Below are 26160 nucleotides of genomic sequence, written 5' to 3' on the forward strand. Positions count from 1 at the left end.
TGAAAAAGCGACTTTATGGAAATCTAGAACTGTTAGTGACTGCTTACCTCCTACAGCTTCTACAAGCCTGGGAAAATTCTTGAATATAAGGCACCAAGCTTGTTCTAAGGCAAACTTTTCCACAAGAAATAGCAGAAGTGTATTTGTATCAGTCAAAGCTAAAAACATTCTATTAGATGTAACACAGGGCTCCATCCTTCTCTTCATCCTTTCTCCGTAAAGAACATGTATTTTTCATGTTCATGTGGTGTAACCACTGACCTTTAGTTCCAGTTTGTGAAACTGCAATGACATAGCTGACACAGAAGCAACAATCTCAAACTTTTATTGAAGCGCTGTTTAACAGATCCTTAAATCATCTTAACACAAGATTCAAACTTTTTAACTGACATGCTGCAAAACAAAGTTTAGGTGAACCCTAACATAAATCTCCTTCCCAAACTGGGTCTTCACAAGATTATCTTCTCATGCAACATTTCACTTACAGCAAAACACAATACAAACCAGTCTGGTATAAAGCAGTTTAATCCCATGACTCAATTTCTCTTGCAGAACAGTCCATCTTTACTTCTCCTGCATTCACCTTGCCTCTGCCTCTGTAATTCTAGGAAACACAACAGGTTCTAGTTTAGAATTATTAATACTTTCAATAATTTACTGGTAAATCACCACAAAACAATTTTAGCTTTCTGCATGCACCTATCTCAATGTAATCTGAACACTCAGGAAGTCTTCATCATTAATCTCCTATTTACATGGATTTTTTACCCTGGTGCAAAATTACTGCAGTTTAGCCAACCTCAGATTTTATCACATGTGGGAATAACACTTCCCACAGTTCACATTTCAACTTCTTTTCTTACCCAACACAAATCAGTTCATACAATTGTGGGAAAAAAACTTCCTTTTCCACTACATACTACAGAATGACTGTCTGCATTACCTTCCCAGTAATGCAAATCCTTTTCATCTGGAAAAAGAATAAAGCTCAGTAATCTCTAAGACTGCCTCAAAATAATCATGTAAGATCCTCCAATAGATTCCTCTTTCAAATTCATAATTTGATTATCAAATGGACTTATCAGGAAAAATGGGGCTGATTATAAATGAAGAGTTTGTCAGGCTGACATGTGAAGGTCTCATAATAATTAGAACCTCACATTCTTCAACTCAAGGAGCTGGTGCGCTGTATGTATGTGATACTAAGGGTAGCATTCCAAAAGCAAGCAGACAGATTTCACACAAAAATCTCTTCTATTCTGGACAAAGAGTTACTGGTTACTCAGAGGTTGTGAAGGCCATGGATGGACTTGGACCTGGAAATTATGGATTTGATGAAATGCTGGGAGACACAAAGGCTGGAGACATGCATTTGGAAGCAATCTAGTGAGATCCACCTCTGAAAGCAATCCAGTAAAAAAGCAAAAATAAAGTGTCCTTGAACTAGAATATTTCTTGTAGAATATATAAAAAAGATCCACTGAGTGAAGAGTTACTCTGCAAGAAAAGATTTGTGCAAACATACACAACAGCTGTAATGTGAGGCTGAGAGCTTGAGAACGAAGCAACGTTTGTGTATCTGACATCCCGTGAAATCCCCATACCCCCAGAAAAATGATCTAGTAAAGGGACTAGCCAGCCAGGTAAAAACACCCAAACCATCCAAAGCTTTCAGTAACTACCATATGGGAAGAGATAATGAATGAAAGGAAGATGAGAGCTTGAAGTGAAGCTTCAGACATTGTGTAAGCACTGAGAGCAGTTATTTCTACTATGGTCTCAAAGTACATTTGTAACACCTGGAAGCAACTGATCTGTGATAAAGTTCTTATGGAATCAAGACATGAAGGAAAAGCTTTTAATTTCAAATAGGAGTAAGCACAGAATCTAAAATTACCAACGGCAAGAGCCTAGAAGGTTTCTCCCCAAACCAGACATGAAGAATTTTCAGAGACCAGACCAGGGCATTTACCTAACTATAATTAACTGAAGTGTTCAATCAACTGAGTTGCTTGACTAAGTGATTCGTAACAAGCAGTAACTGTATAATCAGGAACTATTTGCTCCCACCATACACGTGTAGCACAGAAATTTCTGAACTACAGCTTTTGTTTATGTTTGCATGAATGTTTTCTTCCAGAAGAATCCTGACTTTAGAGATCGACTGCAGCAGCTAGTAAGGGGCCACACTGTAACAGCCCAAGTCAAGCAGCTGGTCTGAAATTAGTTTCAGTAATAGTAATTCTTTGAAGATGCACAACTAAGAAAAGGGACATAAATACAGTCAGAACAATTTCAGTGGCTTTACTGGATATATACCACTAAAGACAGTTTTAAACTGTCTCAGACAAAGTTCTAATAGCCAGGACTTTCAATTAATTTCCAGACCTACCTTTTGGGTATTAACTGGGAGTCGTCCTCCTTCAGTCTCAAAAGCAACTTCTGTCAACCAAACAGGAACTTCCTGCTGAGCCTAAGCAATTAGGAAAACCAATTCAGAGACTTTGACTGCTTTACCAATTCAGACCAAGAGTTCCATAAGTGTACCCAAAATGTCACAGTTGTTCAGTACATTCAAGTGAAATCTTAAAGAACAGAAAAAGTTCAGCACTAAGATCTGAAACTTACATCTGAAAGCACTTTAATTAGAGGTTGTGCAAGATGACCATCTGAATTGTTATCAAAGAAGCCAACCGCTTTCCCTGTATTTCCACAACGACCAGTTCGCCCAATTCGGTGTACATACTCTTCGATGGTGGAAGGAAGATCAAAATTAATGACATGCTGAACGTTTTCAATGTCCAGACCTCTTGCTGCCACTGAGGTTGCCACAAGAACTGGACATTTTCCAGAACGAAAATCCCGAAGAGCTATTTCTCGCTCTCTCTGTTCTCTATCTCTAGAAAAAAAGCAAGGCTGAGAATGGGTATCTCTAAAATTCACAGTATTATTTATGGTACAATTTAAACGGTTCATGTAAAGAAGCTCTTGGGGGGGGGGGAGGAAATAGGGACAACGGATGCAAAACAAAAAAAGACCCAAATAACTCATACACTGCCCAGTTTAGGTTTTCTGCATTTTTAACTGAAGAGCAGCAAGACAAGCAAGAACTGGAAATAATTATGCATCAAACTCACTACCTCTCCAAAATAATCCACTTGCTTAACTGATTACAATTTCCTACAGCTTTGCAGCAGGGAGCCAGAATAGCAAAGACAAAGTCTACACAGCCCCCTGCACAGGCTACTTTTCAGATATACTAAAAAAACTGTGGCCAGTCAACAGTACAGAATTTGTCTTCTGTTTATCATCGCAACAAGGCAACTAGATTTGCTCTGGTGTTTCCATGTTTGAAGACTATTTACAAATTAACCAGTATTGAACTACAGTGGATCAGAAATCACTCACGTTCTTTATTGTCCAAGCAAGAAAACAAATTAATAAGCTAACCAGCGCTCTTCAGGATCTTAACATGGGATAGTGATATCTGGTATGCTAAGCTACACTACACAGATATGGCCACTACTCCAGAGAACAGTCATTTTACCTTTGTGAGTTGAAGTTAGGACAGTTACTCAGAAACCAGTAACATTCATGACAGTTCAAAAGATTCCATTGAACCAGTTATTCTACATATACCTCAATTCACACTACAGTAATTTTACTGAAATGTATTAAGAACCTCCTCCCAACACAAGGGGGTTGTGGGTTAGCAATTCAGGCTCACCAAGAATGAAAGGCCAAATCTTCTAGAGAGCTATACTACTTTCACACACCTACAAATCCAACAGCCACAGGATATACACAAACATCCTGCATCTGCTAAGATCCTTTTAGCCCTTCTTCAACCTTGATATTGTGGTGTCTGTCAGAACACACGGCAAGCTAAACTACACAGATATGAGTATGTGAGTCCTCAACAAAAGTTCTTAAAAAACACAGGTGACTTTCACTTTAAAAATACTTACCCATGGATACTAGTGGCTGGTATATTTTCTTGACAAAGAAAGCAAGCAATGAAGTCTGCTTTTTTCTTTGTGTCCACAAAGACCAGAGTTCGTTCATTACCTATGTTGAAGAAAGTTTGAAGCCATTGTAGTTTGAATCATGACAATTTTCACTATTTAGAGTAATCTTATCTAAATTGACACCTAATGCTTATTTATATTAACACCTAATACAGGCACACATTTTGAATAAAGTCTAAGTATGACTGTAATTTTTTTGCCTATTCTGAGCTAAATAAATTCAATCCATCAATTTCTGTATCAATAGAGAAACTGAGTGAAGACACATACATTGTTTTTCTCCGCAATAAAAAGAGAAAACGAAAATTGTTCCCTCCAACATGCAAGCATTTCCTTTCTACAGCATGTGGCTCAAAGCAGTACATGATCCTGAGCACTGAACGGCAAGACTCCACAGACCATTTTTTGATTCCATACTCACAGTCTTCAGCATTAAAACAAGACGTACAAAACAAATATGGAAAAATCCTAGACACTAATAAAACACAGGCCCAAACATTCACACAATTTTATCACCCCTGTAATCATGAGATAGTATCCCCAGATGCTTAAGTATTGTAAATGATCATAGAAAGCAGAAAGCCATCTGGAAGGTTGTCTAACAGTACTTAATAGAGATGAATGATTGACAAATATTGGGCATTAGATTAGATTCAATTATATTTACAAGTCCTTTCCAACCCAAACTAGCCTATGACTATGAAATACCCCTACACAAATATGCCTAAAAACCTGCAGCTCCCCAATTCTGCTTCAAGCTTCATCAACAGTCTTGTAAAGCATGCAACACACAACAAAATCATACAGCCATAACCCTTCAAACACAATTTTAAAGCCAAGCAAGTTTGACTTCTCTGGTGAACAACTGGCATTAAGTAAAGTTACCTATGCTGTGTAGAATTTCTATCAGTTTATCCCTCTTGAAATACTGAGAAACTTGAAGAATATTTTGCTGAACATCACTACATGCTCCACCCGCATGTCCAACAACAACAAATAAAAAATCAGTTTTCAAAAACTCACAAGCTAGCCTGAAAAAGAGATAAAATTGAACAACCTGAAAAATCTCACGTAATTATTCTTGCTTTAAAAGCACATATTTTCACTTATGTTTAAGCAACATTCACAGATAATATTTTTATCCTCCATTTTGTGAGGAACAACACATTATATACATTTTAAAAAAGCCAGAAGAGTCTGCATAATTTGGTCCAGTACATAAACCACACACTGGACTGTGTAAAGTGTGACCAGCAGGTCAAGGGATTCTAGTCTGCCTTTTAAGACCTCAACTGGAGTATTGCATCCAGCTGCGGCATCTTCAGCAGAAGACAGACATGGCAGAAGATTCAGAGAGGCCACAATGATGATCAGAGGACTATACCCCCTCTCCTCTGAATATAAACAGAGAGTTGAGGAGTGGGGATTATTAAGCCTGGAATGACCTTATTACAGCCTTCCAGTACTAGAGGGGGTTTACAAAAAAGAGAAATCATCTACAGAGGCTGATAGGACAGGACAAGTACAGGCTGGACAGAGAATGGATCCCAATTAGACCTGGAGAGAAAGACCTGGGGGTGCTGGCAGATGAGGGGCATGACAAGACCCAGCAACCATACCATCTGTTGAAGACTGCTCCCTTAAGTGAGAGGAACTTTAAAGTTAATGAGTAGTAAACACATAAGATGTATCATAAACCCAACTGTAGAAACTTTAAAACTACTGAAAATAAATACCAATTATCTAAGTAAGACCTGAGTATTATGAATGCTGTTAAGTTGAGCAGTAACTGCTACATGTCATCAGTCAGTGGTGTTATCAGCAACATCACTGATTTTCAGCTTGCAGAGATGTGGTGGGGGAGGAATAAGAAACCAACGGGGGGAACATGAGGACTTCTGCAGAAGTAGCATTTAAAAGCATTGAGAAAACTTTTCTAAATTGCTTAGGAGTCCCCACCTAAATTAAGCAGTTAATGTTTTAGAGTACCTGCTTAAATTAAGCAATAAATATTAATATCATAGCTTTCAGTATTTCCAAGTCTTTAAAAATAAGGAGTGTTCTTAACTCTTCAGATATTTAGTTCTACACATCTTCAGATTTATTTCTATCTTTATTCTACTCACCTCTGAACTTCTTCAGGGAAAGTGGCACTAAACATTAGTGTTTGGCGTTTCTCTTTTTGTGGCATGTCTGGGAAAGATACCAACTTCTTCATATCTGCACCAAAACCCATATCAAGCATGCGGTCTGCTTCATCTAGCACCAAATATTTCACATTATGCAAGCCAATCTGCAAGTATTTCAGTCAAAGAAAAACACTATTGGTTCACTGACAGTATGCACTTGCAAAATACCCTAATTGCCAAAAATCCACCTTTTACTTATTTCTTTCAAGTTAATAAAAAGTGAAAGTTATCACAATTTGTTTACATCTCAACCTCTACTTAGCCTTTTAATCAGCACAAATTCACACACCACAGTGCTTCAGAACTTGGTTTAGCAATGTAAACACAGAGCTTAGAGACCAACTATAATTCAGCCCATCTCTTTTCAAATTACGCCTTGAGTTTTAGAAAGATTCTCTCATAACCCTCAAAGATTCCCCAAAACCTTTTTTATTTTTCTGAAAAAGAATTACATCAGAAAGCATTACTAAGACTATTACAACTTCACCACTGCTGAACAAGACTATCACTTTTGACTAAAAGCCTGACAACTGCAGAAAACTCATCTCCAGTTTACTACCAAGTGTTTTTCCAAACTTTGTTTGTTCAGTGAATATCACTGAGTCACCACACTAACACAAAGAAATTTGAATATGAATTTATAATGACTGGGGGAAATAAAAAATTCAAATATAGTACTATATAACCTGGAGCTTTTTGTATTTTGGATCAGTATGAAAATAGTGTGAGATAGCTAAAAAGCCACTGCAGCAAAACAAACAGGACACCAAGTGAAGATCTATTACAGAATATGCCACGAGAACTACATGAAAGTGTTCCGGGTACTTAAGCTATAAAATTTTATTGCCATGACCACTGCAGCCACTTTGATTTAGACTGATATTATCCAGCTGTCTCTGAAAGGAACTGAAGAGATCTAGACTCAGGCTACTCCTTCAAAAACTTCAAGGAATTCAGACAGTCTAAGATAAACATCACTTATATTTCAGTGCCTGTACAAAGGCAGCATACTGATAGAGCCACTGAAAGCCACTCTCTTCTTCCATTAATTTAAAAGAACAAAAACCAGTATTTTGTCTTTTAGTTAAAGGTATTTAAGGAATTCAGATGAAGTGTTAAGATGTTACCTTTCCTCTTCCAATGATGTCTAGAAGCCTTCCTGGAGTGGCACACAGTATATTACAGCCTTGCTTTACCTGACGAATCGAATAGTCTGTCTGTGTACCTCCATAGATCACAACAGGCCTTATACAAGTTCTATCGTGTAGAAAAGGTTTGGATTAATTATGTAAGTAAGCAAACAGTATTGTTTCATCAAAGTTCATATAAAATAATCAGATCTACCACAAATCAGTTTAAGAGTGGTTTAACTCCTTCAGCATACAGCTCAGTCCAAGAACAGTGCTCAAAACCAGAAACCCACTCCAAGTAAGCTTACAGTTCCCCACATACTACGTAACAGAGGCTGCCCAAGTGGCTTGCTAGGAACAAACACTTGATTTGGCCTGCATTCTCCCCTCTCTTCAACTGAGTCTTACTAACAGTAACAGTCAAAAGAGTGTTAAGACTTTATATGGCATCCTCAGAAAAAGCAGAACCACCACTACATATGCCTCTAGAGCTTCAGAAGGAATCTCTGCAGACCTTAAAAGGGGCAAAATAATAAATACACACATTGGCCATACACAGTGTGTGACTCAAGGATTAGACAGCAAATCCACCCAAAGACTACACTACTCTGTGCCCTTCCCACCATGCTTTTTGGTTAGATCAAGTAGATACTCTTCTGTACAAATCCACTTCTCTAAGCAACAACTACCTTACACAGCTCTGAATCATGCTTACAAGCTCATCTTTATCATCTTCTGCTAAGATCTTTACATGTATACAATAAGTATTCTCACACACAAATTCAAATGGTCTTTTACTGAAGATACTAATTCAGTTTCATATGCAACAATGCTAATCAGATAAATGTGGTAAATTTTTACCGAAGTTAAATACAATTTTTCAGAAAGCTTTTGTCAAGAATAGACATTCCCTCTGGAATCCCTATTTCAGTATTTATCCATCATTAGTGTACATATATATTTCATATTCCTATTTGCAAATAAATCAAAGGGCCTAAGATCATGAATCTCAACTGTTCAATACACAAGCTCTTCTTTAGACACTACAGAGTCACATCCTGATACTGTTTAACTTATTCTCATTTTTACTACAAATCAGCTGTAAGAGAAACTTTCTAGATTCAAGTGTTATTTTATGATGAAATCATCTGTATCTAGTTTAAAAACAGCATAACAAACAGAATCAGCTACAAAGTTATATAACAGTTTTAGAGATTAAGAAGCTGTTCTTAAGAACCTATTTAGTAAGTAGATAGGTGAACATGATCATTCTTCCTGAAGGCAGACAGCCTCCAAGTGTAAGTTTGCTTGAATAAAAGCAAGTATGATTTACCCCACCAGATTCTGCAGCGATGATGCTCTGCATTTCACCTCCAAACAGTAACAAACCATTATATAACACAGATTTAGTTCTCTTCTGTACACTGGTAAAACCTATTACTTAGTAAAAAGATTAATGACAAATCTAGTACAAATGTACTCTCACACAACATTCAAGGACTTAGCGAGAAGTTTAGATCTCTTGTTCTGTTTTGAAAGCTTGAAGAGTTTCTTTGAGCTCCGACATATCTAAGACCAGAAACATCAGGAGTAGGAGTAATTAGAAACCATCACTGGAAATTAATTAAAGCCCAAAACACTCACTTCCATTTTGCCAAGATGAAAGTAAAGCAAGTATAAATTACGTAAGACAAGCTAAAAAGTTCCTTCGTATTGAATATATGTAGTGCAGGTAGCTCAGTGTGCAGCTGCAGTGCACGCTGCAGACTCATCTCTGGGTGGCAAGAAATCACTGGAGCCCACGCAAAAGACCAGGAACCAGCGCTGACCCTTTACTTAACAAAGGCCACATGCACCTGCATCACTAGCCAGGTCACCTGACGCTCAGACTCCGCAGGAGCAAATAACTTAGTAAAAAGACCTCAAAATATTAGATACATAAACTAAGCATATAAAAAAGCCCTGTGATTCCATTGTTCAGGGGTCCCTTCAGGAGACACTCTGAGCTGTTACAGGTTGCTACAAAACAGTGAAATTACTTGAAGTAAACAGAGGTTTGAGATTCTGCTACGGGAAACCTGGGGTCGCATCAGTGAGGAAACCTCATCTGACTGAGTGGTGTGTGTAGAAGTTAAGCTGGGCAGCAAGCAGCTCACTAGAGCCACCCGCTGCAAAGGGAATTTGGTCCCAAGGAGTGACTGTCAGAGTGGTTCCTGAAAGGTCAGACAGGAAAACTTACTTAGCAAGTCTTCTAAGACACTTCACTTTTCTCATCAGTGATAAACTGAATACTTATCTCCTCTTCAAGGTGGAGTAAGCCTTCCATCCACCCACCCCAGTATCAGAAAGATTACGCACTTAAATCCCTCATCGTATAGTAAGAAACCTGCTAAACTGTACTATAATCTGAACTCAAGTGTTTGTAATTTGATGGGCACAAAAAAAAATTTCAAGTTTTTATGAAAAAAACCAACCACTGCCGATTCAAGCAAAGTAATCATCAATACCAGGCAACAGTGCAAATGCTTACCCATACACGAATTTCCTTGCTTCTAGGAAGATCTGATTTATCAGTTCTCTAGTTGGGGCAGTAATAATACATTCCGGCTCTTGCTGCTCTTTAAAGCTGCTGGCAGTTACACCATCCCTCATCATTTGGGCCACAACTGGTACAAGAAATGCTGCCTGGGGGCGGGGGGGGGGAAAACACAGCAGTATTTGGGCTGTTTAAGATTAAAAGCTTTCATCAGTCCCATAAAAATCTGTGTATCAATCTTAAAGCTTGAGTGATAGTATACATAATGATCAAGAACATCAGACTGCAGAAGGATAGACCTAAATGCATAAGAGAACGTTCAACCTTGTTAACCAGTACGAAAGTAGATCTCTGGATCTTAACAGTCCAGTAACACAGGAACACAATCATGCAGTGGCTAACTTTCCATACATGGATTACATACCCTGATAATTAAGTAACCCAAGACCAAAACCTACTAGAATGGCAGATGAGTTTGCAACACAGCTACACCACATCAGCACATTTACTTCCAGATAAGCCTAGATAACCACAAACCTGCATCTGTACAAAACCATTCAGAATATTTAGAGCACAGACTCCGGATGTTTCCCCTTCTGCAAACAGAAGAGGTCTTTCAAAAGAACTACAGAGCTACCTTAAAACTAAGATTCCACACTAAACTAAATAGCAAAAAGTTACATTCATAACCAAACAACCACATCCACCAGCTGTCAGTTGTTACATTTTGGTATATGAGTTTAAAAAGCTGAGACAATTTTCAGCTTAGTATCAATTCTCAGCAGTGGTCCATGATTAAAAGCAAAAAACCATGACAGGTGCACATCAGATTTCATCAAACCAAGTATGACAAACCTGCACACCACAGTTACACTGAGGTCTAATTTTGAAAAAAAAAAACAACAAAACGCACACAAAACTCATCCACACATCACAGAAAAATAAAGAAACAAACAAACATGCACACAAAACAAAAACAGTTTCTAGGACTGCCTGCCTATACTTCTGAATCCACATCTGTATCTCTGAAGGCTGGCCTGCTGTACCAAGATACTAGTTTACTAAAATAAAGGATAAAGGCCAAAATGTGACAACCCTATCATCATGCATATCTGCACCTGATACCTGCCACTGCTGTGCAAGTGAAATATCTGGACAACAAGCAGTCAAGCATGTGAGATGTGGAAGAGTGAGGCATCCATCTGAAAGCTCATGATCAAATACTGCACAAAATGCTTACAGTTTTTCCTGATCCTGTCTGGGCACATGCCATTAAATCCCGTCCTGCCAGTATAATAGGGATGCTGTACTTCTGCACTGGAGTAGGTTTAGAGTACCCAGCTTTAGCAATGTTCACAGTTAAAGTATGACACATGTTCGTGTCTGCAAAACTCTGCAAGAGAAAATTATAAATAGTTATTACACAATCACAGAACGCAGAAAGTTTAAAATCCAAAATGCTTACTGTATGATAGAGACATCCAAATACTAAAGTGTGTTAGTAGTAGTAGCTAGTAGTCTCACCAGTCATTTACACTGCCAAGGCTCCAAAAGGTAAAAGCCCCAAAGGTCCCTAAAATCTGCTCATGCTAGCAATTCAAATAACATTGTCTGCAGGACAGTGAATGTTATGAACACTTTCAGCTGGTCTTATTAGTTTTAAGAGAGAATTGCTCAGAAGTTGTATACCTAGATTCAAGCAAGTAAAATCACATAGCATGCTATGAAAAAAACCTGAAATTTGTAACTTCGTTTCATGCAGGAGTTACACATGGTCTCTGTACCACAACCAGTAAGGGTGGCTAAAACAACATTCCTAACCAGGACCAAAAAGCAACACAGGTGACAAAAATCAGTTTAACTTCAGTGAGACCACCTTTCTGAATATGGATGGGAAGAACACCTCTGCATCTTCTCTTTCAACACAGGTACTACTAACCCCTCTCCACTTCTCTCCTCATTCTTTTCCATAAAAAGAGCTTTTGCCTTTTTAAACTGGCCACCCATTATAGATAAACTAAGTTATATGTTAAACAATGAACTGCAAGCACAGAGAATAGGGCTACAAATTACTTTAAAAAAAACCCCTCTGTCTAAACACATACTACCCCAACAGATGTTCATTTACATTTTTGAAGATCCCTCAGTAATTGACTTCAGTAAGGTAATTATACCAGCCTGGCCAGAAACTGTTGCCAAAGACCTCTTTCTTTCAATATCTAAACCGGTATTCTTCCACAATTTAATGACTATTCTTACAATATATCCAGTATTACTTTCTCTGGACCACTTATGTAGTTTGTTAGTTACTGTGAATTCAAATTTTTATCTTTCAAATGGGGAGCACCTCCTTCCAACATCACACTATCTGCAAGATTTGATATTTTTTACTGCAGCTATTTTCATTAGCTGCAAATATTGAACTCACTACACATCATTGTAAATAATGCTTCACATAAACTGTGATAATAACCAGTTCACTAACCATTAATGCTGCTGGAGGGTCCAGTCCTGACACTTCAACAATGTTTTCATCATACTTGTCAAAATTCATTCCTGTCTGGTAACGTGCAAAGATGGCTTGTTCATCATCAGGTGGAGGAGGGGGCACATAAGTCACCTTTGGACCTTAAGAACACAACCACTTAAGTTCAAAAACGGTATAAGGAGAAGTTAAAATAAAACTATTTTAAGTATGAAGCTACTGAAGTTCAGTTCAGTGAAAGGTCATCTGGATTTCCCTCCATTTTTCCCATTTTCACCTCCATATGAAGTCAGTCTTGTAAAGCATTCATGTCTCACACTCGCTCAAGGACCCCACTTTCAAGAGGTACTCACAAAAATTAAATTAGGCTCTCCTTCATCATCATCCAGACAGACACATGCTCTTAGAACACAAGGAAGGACATGCTTCCCACACAACAAATTACTCTTTCTGAAAAACCCTCTTTCCACAGATAGATGCAACTGTCGCATACCACTGCCCAGAACACTTTTTAACACACTAATACTTTACACTATAGTAATGAAAAAGAATTACTGTTCTGTGTTAAGGATGCAGTTATGTCCACTATAAGCACTAGCATACTGCCTCTATAAAAATTTCAATTCCTAAAAATCATTATTTGAACTGAAAACCTGAAAACATTAGTTGAACTGAGTCAAACAGAGGCAAATCAATTGTTCTTCAGATATTAAGTATCACTTCTGGACAGGTATACTAACCACCGGATCACAGAATGGTTTGAGTTGGAAGGAACCTTGAAGATCATCCATTTCCAACCCCCAGGCCAAAGGATGGACATCATCTTCCCCTAGACCACACTGCTCAAAGCCCAACTGAATGTGGCCTTGAACACTTCCAGGGATGAGAAATCCACAAGCTCTCTGGTCAACCTCTTCCAATGTTTCACTGCAACTCACCCTCTGAGTAAAGAGCCATTTATTCATCTTTTCTACAATGAAGTTTTTTATGGTTATCACACAAAATGTTCTTACATGGAGAATATCAGCCATCCAATGACCATTACACTGGTTTAATCCCATTCCTAATTTGAATTATGGTACTTCTGTGAATAATATATTACTATGCTTTAGGTAGGACAATATACATAGCCAGGTATAGTAGCATCAGTGGCAGAAGAATACAGCAGGACTACAGGGGAAAAATCCCTAGCAAAAAACAAAAAAACCCCAAAAATTAAAACAAAGTTAAATAAGGAGTAAGTGGCCTGTCAGAGCTATACATTGTACTTTTCAGCACTGACAATAAAATATTTCCTCTTACAGAGGGTAGAAGGGTAGAAGTCTAGATCACATCTTTCAAAATTTAGCAAGTTTTTTAAGGCTTACTTTCACCTTTGGGGTCAGCACCTCCGCTTCACTGTGCATTAACCAGCCTCAGCATGACAAAGAAAAAGATTATGTAATATTACAACTTTGAAAAGCCAGTAACTAAAATTCAAATGAGTTACAAACATGTCTTTCCAGGCACACAACCAAGATACCTAGCATTTGCAGAAAGTTCTTAACAGGAAGAAAAATTAGTGACAGTATCTGCCAGAATTAAGAAGGAACTGCTTTGTCACTGATCACCAATGAGGAAATCCATACAGCTCACCCCTGCCACTAAAAAGCCTCACCTGCACCATCTGCGAGTATTCCTCTTTCTCTAGAATCAGGAGTTCCAGACTGAGGTATGTCCCTTTGCCTACCTCTACCACCTATAAGTAACAGATATGTAGCACACAGAGGGTATAAAATTAGTATCATGAAATACTAAAATTGAAGCCAGTACTATTTACTCCAACAAATCTGCAGAGCAACAGTCCCAACAACAACTTCATTAACTCCAACCTGTATTGTATACAATATTCTATATTGTATACAGTATTTTATATTGTCCCAACCTATACTGTACTATACCCAGTAATATTCCTTTTTTAAAGACATCATTGCTATTCCACAACACAGCTGAAGAACAGAACCAGCAGTAGCAGTTCTCAATTCCCCATGCTAGTTCTCATGGAGCAAAAAAAACCCAGGAAGATCATCAAACATACACTGTAGCCATACAAACCACTCAGTATGAAAAAAACACCAAGCCATCAAGCCTATTCTCACCTTGTCCAAAGCCACCGCGAAATCCTTTAAACCCTCTGTTTTGTGTACTAGCACCATCTACAGCGCTGCGTTCTTGAAAACCTGCAACAATACAGCACAGCACGCAGTAACTCACTGTGCTCACTATGCATCAGCACATCGAGTGCCTTTCACCTGGATGAAGAAAATTCACTTCAACACTTTCACTCCTCACTGCTCATTCTCAGGGAACAAGCAAAGCCAGAAAGAAAGGCCAGTGAATGCTGGCATCATACAAACCAGTCAACAAACTTACACTCACCTTGTCCAAATCCTTTAAACCCTCTGTTTTGTGTAATGGCATCTTCTTCAATTCCTTCTTGAAAACCTGCAGTACAGCACAGCACACAAATAACTGATTGCCTAATTCTGATGTGCAGGTCAAGCCCCTTATTTCTGGTAATTGTTCTTCTCAGTCCTTATTTTATTCATATAAAAAGTACAATATAACAAAGTGATTCTCCTAAATATCTGAAAAAAGAAAGATACTTTTTTGCCAGAAAGCATTTAGCTGTTCTATCATAATGTAAAAATAAAGAGCATCATCTTGTACAGGAACCATGAAGTTCTCCTAGCACAGCATCTGTAGCTTCCTCTCCACCAATGCCTGGTGTATACCAGTGTATCAGTCAGTTTGGTTTTTCCACATCAACAAATAAAAACTACATCTTAAAGACTGACATGTAAGAGACAGTACCTTAAGTATCCATAAATACAAGAGACATTAAACATTGCTCACAAGTTACTTCACAATTGCTGCTAGAGAGTCTACAGCAAAATGGCTCATCACCGATACCCTGCATCAATGTGCTGCTGTTCTGCTTAGTCAAGTCTAGCATTCCCCTACCACAACAGGCTTCAGTCAAAAAGGTGGGAAAATGGTCTTAATTTTTTTGAAAGAATAGAAACTGTGCTGGTAAAAAAGCAACTTGTTTTTTAACAGAAATTAATTGCTATCATGTATTAAAGATGCTGTTTTATGTCCTCAATGAGTATTACCACAAGGCCTCTGCAACACTTACTAAAAACCATTATTTGAACCAAATATAGTCAAATCAATTGTTCTTCAGATACAAAGGAGCACTTCTGAAATGCATAGAAATGATAGAATGGTTTGGGTTGGAAGGGATCTTAAAGGTCACCTAGTTACAACCTCCCTGCTATGGGCAGAGTTGCCATACTCTACTAGATCACATTGCTCAAAGTCTCAACCAAGCGAAAAATTAGCTACACTCCCACAACTCACCAATGAGGAAATCTGTACAGTTCACCCCCACTACTAAAGTCTCACCTGCACCACCTGTGAGAGTTCCTTTCTCTCTAAAGCTGAGAGTTCCAGACTGAGGTATACCTCTTTGTCCATCTTTGGTACCTGTAACACACAGGCGCATATGGAGTATAAAATCACAGAAACCACAGAATCAGCTAGGTTAGAAAGGACCTTTGAGGTCATCAAGTTTAACCTATGACTGAACACAACTTCATCAACAAAACCATGGCACTGAGTGCCAGGTCCAGGCTTTTCCTAACATCTCCAGGGACAGTAACTCCACCTCCCTGGCAGCTCATTTCAATGCTTCATCACTCTTTCTGTGAAGAACTTCTTTGTGATGTCCTGCCTAAACCTCCCCTGGTGCAGCTTAAGACTATTTCCTCTTGTCTAGTCACCAGCTGCCTGGGAAAATAGGCTGATCCCCACCTGGTTACAACCTCCCTTCAGGCAGTTTAGAGAGTGATAAGGTCTCTCCTAAGCCTCCTTTTCTCCACCTTAAACACACCCAGCTCCCTCCACTGCTCCCTGTAGGACCTGTGCTCCAGACCCTTCATCAGCCCTCTTGCCCTTCCTTGGACTTGCTCCAGCATCTCAAGGTCCTTCCTAAACTGAGGAAACTGGGCCAGTACTCAAGGTGCAGGCTAACCAGTACCAAGTATGAGGGACAATCACAGCCCTGGCCCTCCTGGCCACACTATTGCTGATCCAGACCAGGATGCCATTTGCCTTCTTGACCACACTGAACCACAGAATCACAAAAATTCTAGGTTGGAAGAGACCTTTAAGATCATCGAGTCCAACCCATGTTCTAACACCTCAACTAGATCATGGCACCAAGTGCCACATCCAGTCTTTTTTTAAACTCTTCAAGGGAGGGTGACTCTACCCCCTCCCTGGGTAGATGATTCCAGTATTTGACCACTCTTTCTGTAAAATACTTCCTCCTTAATTCTAGCCTGTATCTCCCTTGGCGCAGCTTGAGACTGTGTCCTCTTGTTTTGTCAGTTGTTGCCCAGAGAAAGAAACCGACCCCCAGCTCACCACAGCCACCCTTCAGGAAGTTGAAGAGAGTGATAAGGTCACCCCTGAGTCTCCTTTTCTCCGGGCTGAACAACCCCAGCTCCCTCAGTTGTTCTTCATATGGCTTGTGTTCCAAGCCCCTCACCAGCCTCGTTGCTCTCCTTTGGACACGCTCAAGCATCTCAACGTCCCTCCTAAAGTGAGGGGCCCAGAACCAGATGCAATACTCCAGGTGAGGCCTCACCAGTGCTGAGTACAGGGGCAGAATGACCTCCCTGCTCCTGCTGGCCACACCGTTCCTGATACTGGCCAGGATGCCACTGGCCTTCTTGGCCACCTGGGCACACTGCTGGCTCATGTTCAGCCGACTGCCAACCAGCACCCCCAGGTCCCTTTCCACCTGAGCACTGTCCAGCCACACCGTCCCCAGCTTGTATCATTGCAGGGGGTTATTGTGGCCAAAGTGCAGGACTCGGCACTTGGACTTATTGAACTTCATCCCATTAGATTCTGCCCATCCATCCAACCGTTCCAAGTCCCTCTGCAAAGCCCTCTGTCCCTCTAACAGATCAACACATGTTCCCAGCTTAGTGTCATCTGCAAATTTGCTAATAAAGGACTCTAAACCCTCATCCATGTCATCAATAAAAATATTAAACAGAACTGGCCCCAGCACAGATCCCTGAGGGACACCACTGGTGACTGGTCGCCAGGTCTCTTTCTGCCTGTCTGCTGTCCAGTCACTTTGCCTCATCCTGTAGTGCTGCAGGGCACTGTTGTGACCCAAGGGCAGGATCCAGCACCTGGACTTGTGCAGCGTATGGCTAGATACACTGGGAAAGCCCATCAATCCAGCCTGTTTGGGTCTCTCTGCACAGCCTTCCTGCACTCCAGCAGATCAACATACACACCCAACTTAATGTCATCTGCAAATTTGCTAACAGTAGATTAATCTCCTCATCCTGATCATCAGTAAAGATATTAATCAGGACTGGGCCAAACACAGATCCTCGGGGACACACGTGACTGACTGCTCACCAACTGGATGAGCACCATTCACAACTCTGTGGGTCCACCTGGCCAGCCAGTTCTTAAGCCAGCACATGACACAAGCCATAAACTGACAGCTTTTCCAGGTATATGCTATGGGAGATAGTGTCAAAGGCTTTGCTAAAGTCCCAGCAGACAATATCCACAGCATTCCCCTCATCCACTAGGTGGGTCACTTGGTCACAAAAGGAGATCACATTGGTCAGGCAGGACATGCCACTCCAAAAGCCACACTGGCTGGGTCTGATCCCTTGGCCGTACTGTATGTGCCATATAATCACACTCAAGATGATCTGTTCCATAACCTTGTTAGGCACCAAGGGCTGACTGACAGGTCTGTAGTTCCCCAGATGTGACAAGAAGCTGTCCTTCATACACTCCAAGAAGCTCCTAGATTCCATCTCCCTACTGTGCTGAGCTCCCAGGTTTTGGTAGGTTAAAATCTCCTACATGAGATTTTGGTAGCTTAAAATCTCCTACATGAACAAGGGCATAAAGATCTTGACATATCCTCCAGCTGCTTACACAATAATTCATCCATCTCTTCCTCCTAGTTAGGCAGTCTGTAAGACACCCACCACAATGTCAGCCTTGTTGGCCCTTTGCTGATCCTTGCCCATAGGCACACAACCTTATCATCATTAATCATACATTCTGTAGTGTTGAGACTCTCTCTAAAATACAAAGTGAACCCTCCACCTCTTCTCCCTTGTCACTCCCTTTTGAAGGGCAAGCAGATATCCACTGCAACACTCTAGTTGGGTAAGTCATCCCACCACATTTCCATGATGGCTGCTACGTTACAGTTTTCCTCCTGTACGTTTTCCAGCTCCTCTTGTTACCAATGCTGCATGCATCTGTGTGCATGCACTTCAGCTACGCTGGTTTCACTGCTGACTCTGGCTTATCACCCTTAGCCTCCTCTCTAGAAAGCCTGGTTTCATCTGCTTCCCCCTTCAAACCTATTTTAAAGCTCCCTCAATCAGCCCTGCCAACTCTGGCCTAGAATTCTTGTTAGACAGATGGACCCTACGTGACCCAAACAGGCCTGCTGCTGTGAAAATTTCCCCATGATCATAAAAACCAAAATTTGCTGACAGCATCAGCCCTTAAGCGAGTTACTGATAATGCGGGTTCTCCTATTCCTTTCATCATTCATCTCTGCTACTGAAGGATGACAGGAGAGCATCACCTGTGCTCCTGTCCCATGAACCAGTTGAGCCAGAGCCTTGAAGTCATCTTAAAATGCACTGGTGCCCTTCCTATCAAGCTCATAATTGCAGACTTGGACAACCAGCAGTGGGTAATAACCAGAGGGCTGAAGAGGTTAACAGAGTCTCCTGGTGATATCCTGTAGCTAGGCCCCAGGTAGGCAGCAGATTTCCCCTCTGGGGTGGGTCCAGTGAACAGACAGGGCCTTCAGTTCCCTTTAGAAAGGAGTCACCTACTATAACCACCTTTCCTTTCTTCTTAAGGCCTGAGGCTGCGATCCATCTGACAGAGTAAGTACAACTGCATGACCCTCCAGACAGATTTTTTTTCTTTTGTATCATCTGCCTGACCCTCTAGATCTAGGGTCTCATACCTATTCTACAAGAGCACCTGGGAAAGCAGAGGGGGTTGGGAGGGACCTCTTTACTCCCCGCCATCTACTATGTCTCCTCCTCCTGCCTGGCAGCAAGAGGGGCAGAGCTCGTCTTACAGTTGGAAGGGCGTTACTCACCCACTCTATTTCTCTTTTGCTTCCTCTAGTACTCCTTAGGCCCTTCCACCTCTTAAGCTCTGCCCTCAGACACAGTAAATCACCTACCTGCTTACACCATAGACAAGGGTTTTTTGCATCATCCTCTGGTACTAACACCAGGCTCAGACACCCCCTGCTGCAGCCAGTGGCCAGGACACTTGCTTCCCTCTTGGGGGAGTTCTGTCTAGGTTAGCAAACCCTTGCTGGTGGCAGCAACAGCCACCACTTTTGACCACTTGTAAATCAGTACTGGATCTAGTAAACAGGGGGTGGGGGGGAACAACAACAACAAAAAAAAAACACAGCTGAAATATCACACCAACCTAACACACAACCCATCACCAGGACAATGGCTGCACCCCACCTGCACTAACTGCCACATAAACTGACACACCACAGGTCCCTGTTGTGCCACACCCTCACTGCCCTGCCATGCACCTGTTACTTGCCATGCTACACCCTCTCTGAGAGGCCACACCTCAGTTCGCCCACTCCGGGTCACTAGTGCCCTAGAGCATTTTAAATCACGTGCAAATGGCCTAAACACTGCCCCTCGCTCCCAAACGGCTGGCATGGATGGGGGGGTAGCTGCTTGATCAGCTTTTCTAAATCACACACTAGTATCATGAAATGCTACAACTAAAGCCAGCTATTTGCTCCAACAGAGAAATCTGCAGAGAAACAGTGCCACCAACATCTTCATTAACTCCAACTTATACTGTACTATACCCAAAAATATTCATTTTTTAAAAAGACCATTGCTATTCCACAACACAGCTGAAGAACAGAACCAGTAGTAGCAGTTCTCAATTCCCCATGCTAGTTCTCATGGAGCAAAAAAACCCAGGAAGATCACCAAACACATACAAACCACTCCGTATGGAAAAAACACCAAGCCATCAAGCCTATTCTCACCTTGTCCAAAGCCACCGCGAAATCCTTTAAACCCTCTGTTTTGTGTACTAGCACCATCTACAGCGCTGCGTTCTTGAAAACCTGCAACAATACAGCACAGCACGCAGTAATTCACTGTGCTCACTATGCATCAGCACATCGAGTGCCTTTCACCTGGATGAAGAAAATTCACTTCAACACTTTCACTCCTCACTGCTCATTCTCAGGGAACAAGCAAAGCCAGAAAGAAAGGCCAGTGAATGCTGGCATCATACAAACCAGTCAATGCAACAATCTTACCTTGTCCAAAGGCACTGCGAAATCCTTTAAACCCTCTGTTTTGTGTAACGGCATCTTCTCCATTTCCTGCAAGAAAACCTGCAGCACAACGTAACACAAAGTAACACACTTTGCTCAATTTCGCATGTACAGATCAAATGCCATTTATCTGGATGAAGAACAAAAGCCATTTTACTGATTTCACCTTTGTACTGGTAGTTCTTAGGGAGAAAAAAAAGCCCAGGAAGATCATCAAACATACACTGTAGCCATACAAACCACTCAGTATGAAAAAACACCAAACTTACTGTCACCTTGTCCAAAGCCACCGCGAAATCCTTTAAACCCTCTGTTTTGTGTACTAGCACCATCTACAGTGCTGCGTTCTTGAAAACCTGCAACAATACAGCACAGCACGCAGTAACTCACTGTGCTCACTATGCATCAGCACATCGAGTGCCTTTCACCTGGATGAAGAAAATTCACTTCAACACTTTCACTCCTCACTGCTCATTCTCAGGGAACAAGCAAAGCCAGAAAGAAAGGCCAGTGAATGCTGGCATCATACAAACCAGTCAACAAACCTTGTCCAAATCCTTTAAACCCTGTGTTTTGTGTAATGGCATCTTCTTCAATTCCTTCTTGAAAACCTGCAGTACAGCATAGCATACAATCGCTGATGTTTGCCTAATTCTGATGTGCAGGTCAAGCCCCTTATTTTTGGTAACTGTTCTTCTCAGTCCTTGTCTAATGATTTCACAAGAACTTCAATATACAACTGAGTGACTTGCCTAAACATGTGAAAAAAATGAAGACAAGACCTACTTTTTGCCAAGAAGTCTGACACAAAACAGTAGTGCTCTCCTGTACAATTTCAAAAAGTAAATCAAACATTAGGTCATTAAGTATTTGACTTTACATGTGTATATGCTAATCAAGCCACAAACCTCAACTCTTCAGTAAGCACGCAGATCAATTAAGACTTCTGGTTCAAGGGCAACTGACAGCATTTGTCCTCCACATTTTTCTTAACAGATACTATAAAGCGGCAATGCCAGTTGCTGCCTGCTATGAAGTGAGAACTTGAAAACATGTCTTTCAGACCTGCAGAGTTCTATTTTTTATTACTCAGAGCCACCTATTCAGTCAGCAGCAAGTTTGTAGCATATTTTTTTTATTTTTAATTTCCTTAGTCATTCTTCTGAGAAAAAAAATAAACACATGCATATGTATAAACATAAGCCATATGCATAACCACGGTATTCCTCATTTTAGACTTAAGTTTTAGGTGTTATCTAAGGCCCAAACAATCACCTTGGATCATTTACTCCTTAGTCCTTATTTTTCAGCTGAACACCTGTTCTATCATATTGTAATGACAAAGAGCATCATCTGATACAGTGATGATGCAGATACACCATCAAGTTCTCCTAGCACAGCATCTACGGCTTCCCTGCCACCACAGCTTGGTGTGTATACCAGTATGTCAGTCAGTTTGGTTCTTCCACATCAGTTAGAGACAAAAAAAATTACACCTTAAGGCCTCATATACAAATGATAGCATTCCAAGCATCCTTAAATACAACACATCTTAAATACAGCTTACCAGTTACTTCGTAATTGCTGCTGGAGAGCCTACAGCAAAACTGCTTGACATTAGTGCCCTGCACCAAATAAGCCTAGCATTCACCCACCATAACAGGGTTCAACAAAAAGGATGGTACAGAATTTTTTCAAAGAATCAACTGTGCTGTGTTTGACTCGGATAGAGCCAATTTCCTTCACAGCAGCTGGCACGGAGCTGTGCCCTGGATTTGCTGGAAACAGTATTGATAATAAAAAGGATGTTTTCAGCTAGTGCTGAGCAGTGCTCACACTGAATTGGGGCCTTTTCTGCCCCTCACACGAGCACGCCAGCAAGAAGGGGTGAGGGCGCACAAGACAGGATGGGACAGAGCCAGGAAAGCTGATCCCACCCCATGTGGCATCAAGCTTAGCATATAAATCCAGGAAAAGAAGAAGGAAGAGGAAGGCATTTGGAGGGATAGCATTTGACTTCCCAAGCCACGGTCACGCACGACAGAACTCTACTTTCATGGAGCTGAACCTGCGGGCTGATTGAAAGCGGTGAATGGCAAAATTTAATGTATCACACACAATTAGCCATTAGAAATAGAACTACTACTGGAAGTTACCTTTGGCTGCAAAATTTCTTCCTCTACCAAAACTACTCACTGGCTGATGCTGTGAGTTCACAAATTCATCAGTACCTACAATTAGAAAAAAATTAAGTTAAAATTCAAACCTATCTTTGACTCTTTAGTAGTTATATGTTACTATATATTTGCAGTAAATAAAGAAGCACTGACAGTCCAAAATAAAGCCTAATCATTATGTTATCTATATGATTCGATGCTGCTATTCCATGGGGGTCCCATGAAAATATCACAATAGCATTGTATTTTCCTTTAATCCTGTACAATCCTCAAGGCACGAACTCTTCCAAACATCAGTAAAGTCAAAAGAGCCTTTCACATACCAAATGAGTCTACACTTGAATTAAAGACAGGTGAGGTGTCATTTGGTCTCTCAAGCAAGCTAACCTGCAGAAAGACAAAAGGCACAACAACATGACGACTTTAGGCCTAACAAAGCACGTAAATACAAACACATTTCATGCGCTGGAAAGAAGCTGCCCTCTGCATCTTCTGAAAGATGCACTTCACACTAAATGGCATACTGGTTGCATCTGAAAGTTAACAAAAATCACATTATACAAGCTGACATGTCGAGCTCACTTAAGCACGTAACAATCTCTAGTATCCGAACAAAACAGCAGCAAGTAAACTTCTAGTGCAGAGAAAAACTCCTCTCTTCGGTAACAATGAGCTCCTACGGCTGCCTACCATATTTCCAAACATCCCAACGCCACTGCCCAGTATCCACTCAGGCTGCAGGGACAAGGGTTGGAGGAAAAAGAACTTAGAGAAACAAACATACTCCATCGCCACAGCTGCCCCTTCCACTCGTACCTTCTCAAGGGATGGGAGTAACGCCTCATCCCCTATCTCCGCATTCCAGTCTTCCTCCATGACGCTGCGCCCTGCCAGACCTGCTTGCAGGAGACAGAACACATCAGCGCCCGCCTCCCGCCCGGCTTCGGAGCGTACCGCCAAAGAACAGAAAATGGCGACCCGCACCGAGGCTCGCCGACGCCTGCGGGCGGGAGTGAGCGCGCTCGGCCCAGGCGCTGCGCCGGTGGGGATGGAAGAGGTGAAGGTCCAGCCGCGAAAAAGCCCCCCGCTTCCCTCAGGGCAGCCCCTCTCCTACCTCCGTGCCACGGCCGCCAGCACTGCACGCCGACAGAAGATGGCGGGTGGCGCCGAGAGCCCTCAATGCGGCCACATGTACCGCTGCCGCCACGTCAGGTGCCGCGCCCGACAGCCAATGGGCGCGCGGCGCGGGCGGGCCCCGCCCCGGCCCCTCACGTGCGGCCGCTGCGGCGGGAATGGCCCTGCCGAGGCCGGGCAGGCCTGGAGCCGCTGGGCCGCAGGTGGCGCAGGGATCATTTCACTGCCCACACCTTTTCGAACATTAGCGTCACACCCAACATGTGCTTCTGCTGGAATAATTAAAAAAGAAAGGAAAAAAAAAGTTGTGTAAAAGAGGAAAAACAAAACAAAATTAACTCTCCCGGATAACTCAAACTTTAGAACGATACCTCTTTCCCACTGCTTTTTTGTTATACCAGACTAGTAGGAGATAAGAAAGGTAACTGAATTCCTGGCTCAGGACGTGATGCTGGAGCAGAGGAGAACGTGGATTGCACTCCTGTTGGTTCAATTCATCTACTAAAATCAATAGCAAGTAGTCTGGCGCTGCTGCTTGAGTTTCCAAGATACTAGTGCAGTGTCTGTCCTCTCTGTACATCTTTTTATCTCTGTGAGATAACATAGAATGCTTATTCATAAAAACATTAAGGAATGCCCTGTGTAATTTCATAAACACGGTAAAACACATTAAAACCTGCTCCACCACGTTCAACAGATTTTCCTTGTCAGAAAAACAACTTGAAAAATGGTGTGTCTCTTCAAGAACTTTAATGCCTTTTGTTGCAGGAAGAAGTAACACCAGATCTGTATTTCTGCAGTGAACATCTGAATGTTTAGCAGGTGCTTTGAGCATCATCAGCAAATTCCCGCAGCAGTTGAAAGTGGTCTTTGGACTAATGCTCTAATGCTTTTGTTATCTTCTCATTAGCCATCATCTGTTAAGCCCTACCCTTTGCAGCTGTTCATTTTTCCGGAGCATCAAGACAGGACTCAGAGTTGCAAAGTAGGTGAGAGACGACATAACCAGCTTCTCTGTCTCACAGTGAGGTTAAATCTGTGCCTCTAGATTTTGTGTGTGTGTGTGTGTGTGTGTGTGTGTGTGTGTGTGTGTGTGTGTGTGTGTGTGTGTGTGTGTGTGTGTGTGTGTGTGTGTGTGTGTGTGTGTACAATGCGCATAGTGCTGGGAATTACCAGCTTTCATTAAGTGTTCAGTCAGACATATTATGTCCAAGGAAGAACAATCTGCAGTGGGACCATCTCTGCGGGAAGTATGTTAAACTGTTCACAAGTTCTCATAGCAGCATCTGAAACTAGCAGGGAGGCTCATGAGTGAAATTTCACCCACTGCGGTAACCATTTTACTTTTTTCCTAAACAAGGAAGCAGAGTGAACGGCTTCATGAACCAAAATGGCTCCTGTTTGCATCACACTGGAGCTCTGTTTTGGATAGCCAGAAAGAAAAAGAGCACTGTGTCTGTTCCCCTGAGAAATTTATGGTTAGTGACAGATGTGCTACTCTGACACATCTAAGCCAAACTGAAAGCTTTAAAATTGTTCCTCTTACTTTCCAGGAACAGGAACCATTCCCTCAGCTTTGCCAGTGTAATTTCATGTTCAGCACTCCATACAGCTTAAGTTAATAATTTTAATAGTAGACACGGGGAACTACTATGAATGCAATCATAGTAGCAGATCTGTAATCCCTGGTGGGTGATCTCAGTTAATTTTAACTACAATCAGATGTCACAGCCTCTAACTAGTAGATAAACTTGGAGAGTTTTTTTTCCTTATTCCTTTGACTCTTTGCATGTCACTCTCTACTGCCTCCAGATTACTTTCCACTATGCTAGGAGAAGCCAAACTATGACATTTTGTGACCTACCAGAAATTATATGGTAATGATAACTAATTTCTTAATCTCAGAGGATTCTTTGGGGAGCTAAATATTTTTCCCCCCTAGGGCTGCTAATAATAATAATGGTGGCAGCGTACAAGTTGCACAAGATGTTTACAGACTACCCTCAAGGTAATTTTACCCAACCAG

At 41.3% G+C, this 26160-nt stretch overlaps 1 protein-coding gene across 3 annotated transcripts; it reads right to left on the reverse strand.

The window, feature by feature from the left end:
- Nucleotides 1-309: 309 nt before the first annotated feature.
- On the reverse strand, nt 310-24147 carry DDX4 (DEAD-box helicase 4). Of its 3 annotated transcripts, none has more exons than XM_059492136.1 (21): nt 24115-24147; nt 23817-23896; nt 23324-23387; nt 22980-23054; nt 21369-21434; nt 21099-21179; nt 20806-20883; nt 15816-15896; nt 14787-14852; nt 14507-14587; nt 14026-14106; nt 12369-12511; nt 11124-11276; nt 9878-10032; nt 7345-7474; nt 6155-6321; nt 4914-5059; nt 3969-4068; nt 2629-2899; nt 2393-2473; nt 310-604 (listed from the first exon to the last, which is right to left on the reverse strand). In XM_059492136.1, exons 2-21 carry the CDS (start codon nt 23874-23876, stop codon nt 524-526), a joined length of 2160 nt encoding a protein of 719 aa, XP_059348119.1. In that variant the 5' UTR covers nt 23877-23896; nt 24115-24147; the 3' UTR covers nt 310-523. The 3 variants fall into 3 exon arrangements, with proteins under 3 accessions (XP_059348119.1, XP_059348117.1, XP_059348120.1); XM_059492134.1 differs by lacking the exon at nt 15816-15896 and adding an exon at nt 20527-20607 and having other exon boundaries at nt 21093-21179; XM_059492137.1 differs by lacking the exons at nt 15816-15896; nt 21369-21434 and adding an exon at nt 20527-20607 and having other exon boundaries at nt 21093-21179.
- Nucleotides 24148-26160: the final 2013 nt, after the last annotated feature.

This window comes from Ammospiza nelsoni, chromosome Z (assembly GCF_027579445.1).
Source record: "Ammospiza nelsoni isolate bAmmNel1 chromosome Z, bAmmNel1.pri, whole genome shotgun sequence".
NCBI classification, from domain to species: Eukaryota; Metazoa; Chordata; class Aves; order Passeriformes; family Passerellidae; genus Ammospiza; species Ammospiza nelsoni.